We start from the raw sequence: 11,842 nt of genomic DNA, 5'->3' as shown, positions 1-11,842 counted from the left end.
AGAAGACATTTTAGATTGCACTGAGAGATTTGCACAAAGTGTCACATAGAAAAAGCCAGAGTACTATGGATAAGAGATAAACAATTGCATAATACAGGACTATTCTTTAAGCTGCAAAAATATCTCATGATTTTTTTTGCAGATTGCCTATTGTCATTACCGATGGTTTCTTAAATATGGTGTTTGCTGGATCTAATTTCAATGCTGATAAAGTAAGATTATGTCATTGAGTTTTTTCAAGGGAACTATCTTCCTTTCTATATCTGTACTTGGCATTGTAGGGAACATCTTTATTTTTTTTAATTATATGCACATGTTTAAAAGTACCAAGAAGAAATCTATACACATTATATTCATCCACTTAGCTTTTACTAACATCATAATGCTTCTTTTAAAAGTGATACCAAAGACACTAGCAGCCTTTGGCATGGAGAACTTCTTAGAGGATATAGGCTGTATGATTTTTATTTACCTAGAGAGAGTGGCTCGAGGACTTTGTATCTGCACCAGCAGTCTCCTCACCCTGGTCCAGGCCATCATCATCAGCCCCAGAGACTCTGTGTGGAGAAAACTAAAGCTTCAATCTGCATGGCACATCCTACCCCTGTTGCTGTTCTTTTGGATAATAAGTTCCTTGATAAGCATGAACTTACTATATCACATAAAAAATATCAGCAGTATGAACACATCACAAATTAGTAAACAGGACAACTATTGCTATTTTGTACCAGACAACTTAATAATGAGGTGGAGTTTTCTTGCCCTCATGGTCTTGAGGGATGCTGTGTTTCAGGGTATCATGGGTGTGGCCAGTGGTTACATGGTATTTCTTCTCTACAAGCACCACCAGCGTGTTCTCTACCTGCAGAACTCCAACTTTCTCTACAAAACATCTCCTGAGATGAAAGCTGCTCACAGTGTTCTCCTTCTCATGCTTTGTTTTTTTTTCTTTTATTGGACAGAATGTATTCTTTCTCTACCTTTCAATTCCTTCTTAGAGAATAATTCCATGATGAAAAATATTCAAGAATATTTGAGGATTGGTTATGCAATTCTCAGTCCTTTTATGCTGATTCCCAAAGACAGAAATCTCAATGGATGTTGGCATTCACATTAGGGATAGTTCCATTTCATTGATTTTATTGATTCCATAAATTTTAGCGTTTTGTTTCATTTTCTTCTGTTTGGTTTGGGAATAAAATCTGGCCCATGCTAGACTAGACGAGCCATTTTAGCATTGGTCAATGGCCTCAGCCCTTTTTTTCTTATTTTTGGGGCTGAGTCTTGAAGCTATATGTGTCTAGTCTGGCCTCACCTAGTCATCCACCTGTCTGCATCCTGTACAACTGGGATTCACTGTGATATGTCAGCATGCCCAGCACCAATGGTGTTTTTAAAATATAACCTAAATCTCCAGTAAACACACATTGTTGCTAATGTTTTAAAATATGCACACTTGTAGAAGGGAATTTTCTTGATTCTGTGAAAGATAGAAAATTCAAATTTTGTTGATATATAATAGTATACAGATTCTTCCATAATTTAAAAGCTATATGAGATTATTAATATTTTTTAAAAAAATAAAATATTTAATTTTCTGCTATTACATTATGAAACTCATCAACAATATAAAAATAGCAAAAAATTGAAAGAAATTAGGTTAATGAAGTCATAATTAGAATTTAATTTCTGTCACAGATTTCCAGTTTTGTACATTCAAAGCATATGAAACAAATAAATGAAAATGAATATGAATGAAACAAAAATGTGTCTAAAGATACCATTGATTAGTGCTTTTATATTACTCAGTGCTCAGTATGTCTTTGGTGAACCACAAAACATCTGGGTTTGATTCTTTTAGGTTTAGCATTGTATTTTTGTTTTTGAAAAATAGTTTTATTGTCACTTTTAATATGTTGTACAAAGGGGCTACTCCTTCATAACTAAGGTAATGAGTATATATCTTTTTAAGCAGTGTTATCCCCTCCCTCATCTTCTCCCACTTTCCCCATCTCCACTTTACCTCCAAGTTGTAAACTTCATTTCCAACATAGTGAATTCCAACAATGAGTATCACTGTTGAATTGGTCCACCCTGTGTCCCACCATTGCTATGATTTCTCTTCCCTCCCCCAAATCAAATAAACTTTATGCAAGACAAAGGTTCAGAAATTAGAAAACAGTCACAACAGGCAATAAACCAAAGGAAAAGAAAGAAAGGAAAAAGAAAGAAAAAACTCCTCTTGTTTCCAATTCTTGGAATTCATTTTGATTAGCATCATTTTATATGGTCATATAGACATAGCTATTAAGCCATTGTGATCCTCACCTAAGAATATCGTCTTTTGTTGTCACTGTGCAATGTTTAGAGTGCTGGTTAATTAAGCATATCCAAGTGTAATCATTTGTCTTTTACTATCCATTGGATTAACTTGTAGGTTTATGGTCATATTCAAGTTACAACAAATGAGTGAAACCAAGCAGCCTATGCCCCTTTGGGTTTAGCTTACATCACAATATAATTTTTTCCAACTCCTTCCATTTCCTTACAAGTGGAACAAGGTCATTCTTTGTGATAGAAGCATAGATGCCATTATGTATATATACATCATTTACTTGATCCATTCATCCACTGAGGGGCATCTGGGTTGATTCCATATCCTAGCTATGGTAAATAATGCCACAATGAACATGGTTATGCCACTGGCATTAGAGAGGGCTGGTTTGTGGTCACTTCAGTAAGTGCCCAGGACTGGAATTGCTGGGTCATAGGGAAGCTGTATGTTTAGACTTTGGAGGAACCTCCATACTGCTTTTCAGAGTGGTTGAACAAGTTTACATTCTCACCAGCAGTGTACTAGCATTCCCTCTGCCCACATCCCAGCCAGCATCTGTTATTATTAGTTTTCTTAATAATGGCCATTCTAACTGGGGTGAAGTGGAATCTCAATGTTGTTTTCATTTGCATTTTTTATGGCCAGAGATGTTGACATTTTTTCATATGTCTATTGGCCATTCTAATTTTTTCTTCAGAGAAGTCTCTCTTTAAGTCTTTAGCCCAGTTATTGATAGGTTGTTGTTTGAGGGTTTGTTTTAGGGGTTTAATTTTTGAGCTCTAATAATATTTTAGATATGAGGCCCTTTTCTCATGTATAGCTATTAAAGACCTCCTCCCAGTCCATAAGCTTTGTATTTATCCTGATAGCTATGCCATTTGCCCAACAGAAACTCTTCAGTTTAATGCAATCCCATTTATACAGCTATTTTTTGATTGGTTGTGTTTCTGGATCTTTACTTAGCAAGGTTCAATCTGGGCCAAGAAGCCCTAGTGTTTCCCCTATCCCTTCCTGTAGTATTGTCAGGGTAGCTGGTCTTATATTAAGGTCTTTGATGCATTTGGAATTGATTCTGGTGGAGAGTGATACATGAGAATCTAACTGCAGTTTTCTACACATGTGTAGCTAGTTCTGCCAGCACCATTGCTTGAAGAGTCTGTCTTTCTTCCATCCTGTCGTTGGCTCCCTTATCAAAGATTAGACAGCTATAGATCTGTGGGTTCATTCCTGGGTCTTCCATTCTATTCCATTGACCTCAGGCCTCTCTTCAAGTGTTAGTACTAAGTTGGTTTTATAATTACACTCAGCCCTTTTTCTATTTTTTTCTTTAAAATCTTTCATCCCCTCTCCAACCCTATGTCTAGCCTCAGACAGCCATCCTTCTACATTTGGCCTCCCACTTAGCTGTGAGTGCACACTTGCAGCACAAAGCACAGCTTATTGAATGAGATTGGCTCTCACTAAAATTTGCATAGAATACCCTACCACAATTTTCCAAAACCTACCTCCCAAGTAACTGAGACCATAGCTATGAACCACAGAACTTCATCAGACTGCAAAAGAATATAAGTAGAATCCAGCAGCAAGATAACTATGTAAACATATGTAAAATATGTGAAACATTTTTGAATGATCAGTGAATAATTGAGGGAATCAGAAAATGGATAGAATAAAATAGAAATGAAATCACAAATTACTGTGATCTTTGGGGATAGCACTGGGACAATGCCAAATAGGAAAATGAATGCCTCCATTAAAAAAGCATACTTCAAGTAGATATCCCTTGATGTGCCTCATGCGCTTAGAAAAACAAGAACAAATCAAAACCAGAAATTCATGAAATTGTGACTAAAATACACAATAGAGTTGATTCTCTGAAAACAAAATTTCCAATCTAACCCAAAAACAAAACAAAACAGAACATCAAGAAAGGGGTGATGGAGAAAACCAAAATCAATATAATTACATAATTAGAAAAAAGGGGGGACATAGCACAACAAATACCAACAAAATTCAGTGGGTGATTGGGAAATATTTTAAAAATACATTCCAATAAAAGAGGTTCAATATAAAGGAAAATCTAAAGAAATGAGTTAATTTTGAGATGGAAGTGACCTCATTAAATTGAACAAAGACATACACTTAAACAGTTCTATGAAGAACAATTAAACACTGAATTCTAAATTTCACAATGGTAAGAATCACTATTATCTAAAAAACAAACAACAAATTGCTGATGAGTATGAAGGATAAAAGGATCCCTCATAAAGTATTACTGGGATTAGTGTAAGCATTATGGAGATTCCTCAAAAAATTAAAAACAACTTGAGAAAATGGTGAAAGGGGTGACATCAGTCAAGATGCATTTGTACTCATGAGCTGCTTTGTTAAATGGCAATTCCTTTGTACAACTACTTAAAGATAATACAAATATTAAGCAATTAATTTTTATTCTTTTTTGGTGGGCAGTCAGTCATGGGACTTAAACTCTGGACCTAGGCACCGTCCCTGAGCTCTTCAGTATTCTTTTAAAGGCATGGTATCAACATCTATTAATGTTATCTGTTCATATAAAGATTCAAATATATTGACCAATCTAAGGAAATGTTCTAGATCTTGTAAAGGAATGGTCTAATTCAAAATATCTTGGTATATCATGATAGCTAAGCTCTAGTTACAACTAATTTTAAAGTTATGCTAGATTAATTGTATTGATAAATGAAAGGTAATATTATGTTTAGAATTATGTTTGTTATATTAAGAAGCTCTATAAGAAAAGAAAAGAACAAAATAGTGCTTGTCTCTTGTGAGAGTAATTAGGTTGAAGAAGTCATAGCAAGGAGAAATCAATCTTTTGCTCATATATTTCTGATTTGTTATACATTGAAACACAAATTTAAACAACTAAATGAAACATTAACATTCAGTAAATCTGATGTTTCCTTTATGATGTCTTTGTTAATGCTTTTATACTGACTAATAATCCAGCTTCTATTTTTCCATGTCCACAAATCATTTGGATTCTTAACTGAAGTATTTATTTTCATAAACAGAACCAAGATTGTTATTTGTGTAAAATGCATAGTTCTCACAATAAAGTATTTGATCATTGTTTTAAAATTTTGTGGTGCTACTATACTTGTGTATTCACAGTCCAAAATACTGATAAATAAAATATTGATGGAGAAAGACTTTTACTTCATTATTAAACACTGAAGCAACTTCCCCATATTTATACTTGGTGACTTTTTTTCCATAGAAGAGAGGTTGCTGGGGATTGAACTCATGACCTTGTACATACTACACACTGTACCACTGTTCTACAACCTCAGTCTATCTACTATATTATCAGTTTTATGGATCTGTATATATTTATATTTTACTTCAGTAGCAACAATGGTTACTTATTTGATTGTATCATATCCATACAAATTTTCAGTAAATTATAAATGTTCTTCTTTCATACTCTAGTATGTTTATCAATCTATTCTATTATATAAATGTGACTTTCTTGAAAATGAAGAACATACTAAACAAATGGTTTTCCTGTGAAAGATTATTCCTTCTATCTAGCAGAAAGAGTAAAATAAAATATGAGGCCTTAAAGAGGGCTACGGTAATTAACTCCAAAGAAGGAGTATAGACTCCTAGAAATTATATACAAATTGACATAGAAATGTTGGATAATAAAGATGACATGATTAAGCATGGAAAATATAAATTAAAAATTGAAAGGATGAAGGCTGGGTGTGGCAGTCTTAACTTATAATTTCACTATAATTAAAACTTTTACACACATAACAGACTGGACAGAGAAGATATAATATGAAAATCAGTATACTCTCTCATGGTTAGTTGAACATCAGTTAGTATTAAGATAATTAGCTCTAATTAAGCTTGAACTATCTCCTAAGCCTATTAATCAAATGTAGTAATTATGTCCAGAAAGGGAAAGTTGTACTTTGTACTTCAGAGACTGAGATTCTGCAGAGGGTTTCTTTCTCCTGACAGGGAGACAACTGTGAATATTGAAGTCTTGTTGACGCCTTATGATACTAAGAACTTTGCAACTTCTGAAAGTACAAATATGAGGCCTGGGGAGCCTGCCTTTAACAGAAAGATGAGCCCGCTTTGTCTGCACCACAACTACCAAGGTGAGTAGACCTGATGCTAATTAAGTTCCTCACAATTAGCAATTAGAAATGTAAAAGAGCTGTTTAGATTTCTAGGAAAAGCTCAAGTCTTCTTCAGCTCCCATTTTCATATAGAGTATCACTATCACCATTATTAGCTTTCATAAAATTCTTTGTGACTAATTTTTAGCATGTTGCATGCTTCCAGTGGGCCATCTTTTGTGGGGGGGTTTTCAATATAAAACTAAGGCATTAATGCATAACATTTGATTTGAAGGTGATATTCTGCATCCATTCTGAAAACCTTCCTGTCTTCACACACAATATTGTACTACACATGCATGTCAACTTAATTTTTTATATCCCATTTATTGGAAGCCCTATTCCTAGAAATGGTAATATAATATAATTTGTCTTCACAGACTTCAGTTACTTCCAGGCTGTTTGTTGCCTTGATTTTATGTAACTCACTTTATATTTATCCCAGGATTTGTAGCAAGAGATACTGATCTCATATTTTCTTTAAGAAAATGGGATCTGAGATGGAAGCACTCATGTGAACAACCTGTTATGGGTGGGAGAGGAGATCTAGATGGGGCATTATGCATCCATTTGAATGCAAAGCTTGTATTTTGAAATAGTTTCCTCTATACTGTTCCAAAAAGCAATCTTGAACAATACTTATGTTTCACTCAGTCAGAATGAAAGACTGATATATTAGATGCTTCAGAAGGTTATTTCAAATCTGATTCAGAGCCATAGAATGTGGAGCATGTGAGAGAGGCTAAAAATGCATTTCACTGGGAAACTACAAGGAAAACATAAGAAAATCTTTGACAAATGCAGCAAGTCATTGAGGAATAGAGATTGCAGTCATTTTAAGCAAGTCTAATAGCTGACAAACTATTTTAATGATTAGGTATTCCAGATTTAATATATAAAACTGCTGAACACATTACTGAGTCTTGTAGTGTAAATCATTATATGGTAGTCAGAAGCCTGTAGTGCTTCCATTAAGGTCTAAAGCCATGCATTAATTTCCCCATGTGTAAGAAAAGAAAGTGAATGTCTGGCATTAGTAAAAGATGTTCCTAGGATCATTGTGGTGTCTGGTTCAAATATTAGGTGCTATCTTATGTTTACATAATACATACTAACAGAGACATTCAAGACAAAATTAGGTAAGAGTTCCCTTCATATTTAGTACAAGACACAGGAGAAAAGCTTATCAAATCCTGGAGACTGGATCCTAGTTTGCCTTATTTGAGAAAAACTGTCCATAATTTGTCATAAGTTATTAGATGAGATTTGAGAGCTGACTTCCTAGATGTGGAAAAGTGAATTTATCTAACCCTGAAGTCTGGAAATCAGCTTGAACTGGAAAAGATCAAAATAATCCAATTATTTGCCCAGCTTGAGTAGGAAAAAGGCACAAGTAAATTAAGAAATCATTATTTCAGGGGGCTGGGAAGGTGGCTCAGTGATAGAGAGCTTGCCTTGCATGCCTGAGGCCCTGGGTTCGATTCCTCAGCACCACATAAGCAAAAAGAAAAAAAGCCAGAAGTGGCGCTGTGGCTCAAATGGTAGAGTGCTAGCCTTGAGCTGAAGAGCTGAGGGACAGCGCCCTGGCCCAGAATTCAGGCCCACGACTGGACCCCCCCCCCAAAAAAAAGAAATCATTATTTCACCCAAAGTCAAACAGCAATGTGGGTCCTGTGGTCACCCTGGCTGACAGCAGGTCGTTAATAATATCACTTTTCCTACCACACTTGTTCCTAGGTGTCTTTGGCATTAGCTTCTAATATTAGATTCTATCGCAAGACAGAATGCAATTGGTTTAACATGATATTGAGGACTACAAAACCCCATGGAATATTTGTAAGCATTGAAATCACAGAAACTGCAGTTTACAAGGACATCTCAGAAAGTGATACAATATGGCAGTCAAAGATATCAAAGTATGAAATAGAGAAACAAACCTATTATACTCAACAAAATGACAGAGGAAGGAATATTATACAAAATAACAGACATGGGTTGGGAAGGTGGCTCAGTGGTAGAGCACTTGCCTGGCATGCATGAGGCCCTGTGTTCAGATTCCTCAGCACCACATAAGCAAAAAGAAAAAAGCCGGAAGTGGTACCGTGGCTCAAGTTGTAGAGTGCTAGCCTTGAGCTGAAGAGCTGAGGGACAGCGCCCTGGCCCAGAGTTCAGGCTTCAGGACAGGACCCAAAAAATAAATAATTAAAAATAAAATAATAATAACAGACATTATACAAATAGAAATTGGGCCAAGAATAAAAACATCCTGAAAAAGTATGCCTATATGGGGTTGGGGGAGGGCAGACACATTAAGCATAAGCCCCAAGCTTTTGAAATCATATTACGAAAATAATATGAAGAATATGAAACACAATTAAAAATAGAGGGAGAAATTCTATTTGTGAGTATTTTGAGTTTAATGTAGCCATGGTGATAGTGAAAATGAGTTGGAAAAATGAAGAATAATTTTTTTTTTTTTTTTTTGTCGGTCGTGGGGCTTGAACTCTGGGCCTGGGCGCTGTCCCTCAGCTCTTCAGCTCAAGGCGAGCGCTCTACCACTTGAGCTACAGCGCCACTTCCGGTTTTCTGGTGGTTTATTGGAGATAGGAGTCTCACGGTCTCTCCTGCCCGGGCTGGCTTTGAACCGCGATCCTCAGATCTCAGCCTCCTGAGTAGCTAGGATTACAGGCGTGAGCCACCAGCGCCCGGCTTGAAGAATCATTTTAATAGTATGAATCCTTGGGCAAAAAAAAAATCTAAACTGCAAATTTGGATGTCTGAATAACAGTAGTCCAAATGGTAATTGAGAATAATAAAAATAATTCACAAAGAGTTTGAAAGGGAAAACAATCATTTTTGTATAGAAAAAAAATTTTGTATCAAAAATTTCTGAACAATTACACATATTATGCTTGTCCCTTATACTCCAGAAAGGTACTAAGTTATGAAATACTTTCACAGATTTATATCATCATTACTGATGATTTCTTTCAGATAGGTGTTTGTTGGATCCAACTTCTTCTGCTCATGACACAAGAAATGATGCTGAATTTTATCAGTGGAACTGTCTTCCTCTTTGTAACTGTATTTGGCACTGTGGGAAACATCATGGTTTTTGTGGATTTTATATATAGATTTTGGAGAGGAGCTCAGAAGAATTCTACACACCTTATTCTCATCCATTTGGCTTTTGCAAATACCATAATACTTCTTTCCAAAGGATTATCAAAGGCAATAGCAGCTTTTGGTTTGAGACACTTCTTGGATGATATAGGCTGTAAGATAGTTGTTTATCTGGAGAGGGTGGCCCGGGACTTTTCCATCTGGACCAGCAGTCTCCTAACTGTGGTCCAGGCCATCACCATCAGTCCCAGAAGCTCTCTCTGCTGGAGATTCAAGCCAATGACTCCAAGGAAAGTTCTTCCCCTGTTTCTCTTCTTTTGGATCCTCATTTCCTTGAAAAGCATCAGCTTACTTCATTACATCACAAATCTCAGAGAAAACACATCAGAAGCTGCTAAAACTAACAATTATTGTTCTTTTCAACCAGAAAGTGAGAAAGCCAAATGGGTAGTTCTTATTCCAATGGCCATGCACAGTGCCATGTTTCAGGGTGTCATGGGTGGGGCCAGTGGCTACATACTATTTCTTCTCCACAAGCACCACCAGCGTGTTCTCTACCTTCAGAGCTCTCACATCCACAAAACTCTTCCTGAAATGAGAGCTGCCTACAGTGTTCTCCTACTGATGTTCTGTTTTCTTTTCTTCTATTGGACAGATTGTGTTCTCTCTCTATTTTTAAATTCCTTCTTAGAAAATAGTTCTGCAATGTTAGACACTCGAGAAATTTTGACCATTGGGTATGCATTTCTCAGTCCCTTTGTGCTGATTCAGAGAAATGGAGTTCTGACCTGTTTCAAGTTGTTTCAATGATTTTGTCAATGTTAGAAATAAACCTTAATCTTGTTCTGTTAGCTTAAACAGGTAAAGTATGATTCCCCAATACCAATACTACAGACCTGCAGCGCTGAGCTGACTCTGAGATTTTAGCCTACCAGAGTGACACAGATTCTCATTTCCTATTCTGACCCCCTCAAGAACTGACTCTAATTTCAGTTTTCATGAGCCTAGTCTTTTACTACCATATTACCTTTATTAAGAAGCAGGAAAATATGGCAAGTTTTATCAATATTGCTAGTTTATTTATTCTTTGTGCCAGGAATTTCATTTCTAAGACTTGGTCCTACATGTATACTTGATATTTGAGAATTACAGTCAAAATATTGTTTATTGTGGAATTCATTATTTCAAAAGCACTATTTAAGTGGTAGCAGATGTAAATTTTTACTTGAAAATAGCCATAAATATTCATCCATAGAATAGGATTGATTGTATGCAGATGATGAAAGAATAAGTTTACTATCTTCTCATATTAAATTGATATTTGACATATAATTTTAATCAATAACAAGCAAAGTCAGTAATGGAACTGATAATTCAAGGAAACATACTTGTTTTATATAATATGCAGGAAGAGTCCCTGGACAAACAAGACAAACTTTACATTGTGAGAGAAATTGGGCATAGCAGCTGAAATTTCAGTTTATTCCTTTTTATGTTTTCCACTCTAGTTAACAATATGAATTAATCACTTTTTTTGGTGGGGGGGTCTGGTCATGGGGCCTGAACTCTGGGCCTGAGTACTGTCTCTCAGCTCTTCAGCTCAAGGCTAGCACTCTACCACTTGAGCCACAGCACGACTTCTGGCTTTTTCTTTTTGCTTATTTCGTGTTGAGGAATTGAACCCAAGGCCTCATGCATACAGGAAAGTGCTCTACTGCTGAGTCATCTTCCCAGCCCCCTTAATCTCTTTTTTAAATGAATCAATAAGTAATATTGGTGGAAAAATCTTGTGGAGTGTTTCTAGACATCATGCATTAGGGCCCTGACATGCTCTGTCATGCTATCAATGTCTTTATCATCAAAGAGCTATAAATTAATCGGATTCTCTATTAATTTAAGCAAGGGTTGCAGTTAGTTTCTTAAAATGGATCATTCAATACAGGTATACGCATAGAATAAGTAGTTTTAGCAGTAAAACAGCTGATAAAGATGTTAAAAATATTGATGACAGTTATTGTAGGCACAGAAAAATGCCAGATTTTATAGAGATAGGCTTACAAATGTATGCTTTTAGAATGTATCTACCAAGCCAGGTGCTGCTGACTCACACCTGTAAGCCTAGCTACTCAGGGGCTGACATCTGAGGATCGTGTTTTCAAAGGTAGCCCAATCAGGAAAGCCTATGACATTCTTTTCTCCAATTAGCCAC

At 35.9% G+C, this 11,842-nt stretch overlaps 1 protein-coding gene across 1 annotated transcript; it reads left to right on the top strand.

Annotated features, from left to right (window-relative positions):
• The first annotated feature begins 220 nt into the window (after nt 1-220).
• On the top strand, nt 221-10,443 carry LOC138827656 (uncharacterized). Its single transcript, XM_070023278.1, has 4 exons — nt 221-1,112; nt 4,658-4,703; nt 6,347-6,489; nt 9,731-10,443. Exons 1-4 carry the CDS (start codon nt 221-223, stop codon nt 10,441-10,443), a joined length of 1,794 nt encoding a protein of 597 aa, XP_069879379.1.
• Nucleotides 10,444-11,842: the final 1,399 nt, after the last annotated feature.

Source organism: Dipodomys merriami, unplaced genomic scaffold (genome assembly GCF_024711535.1).
Source record: "Dipodomys merriami isolate MVZ:Mamm:240054 unplaced genomic scaffold, mDipMer1.0.p SCAF_16, whole genome shotgun sequence".
Taxonomy (NCBI): Eukaryota; Metazoa; Chordata; class Mammalia; order Rodentia; family Heteromyidae; genus Dipodomys; species Dipodomys merriami.
This window is presented reverse-complemented; position numbering and strand designations above follow the sequence as displayed.

What these genes read in the sequence shown, in the direction of transcription:
- LOC138827656 (XM_070023278.1), top strand. Translation starts at nt 221, where the DNA reads ATGTCATTGAGTTTTTTCAAGGGAACTATCTTCCTTTCTATATCTGTA. An exon ending in ACATCAGTCAAGATGCATTT is followed by an intron (nt 4,704 to 6,346) that starts GTACTCATGAGC and finishes TTCTCCTGACAG; the next exon opens with GGAGACAACTGTGAATATTG. An exon ending in TCTGCACCACAACTACCAAG is followed by an intron (nt 6,490 to 9,730) that starts GTGAGTAGACCT and finishes TTCTTTCCAAAG; the next exon opens with GATTATCAAAGGCAATAGCA.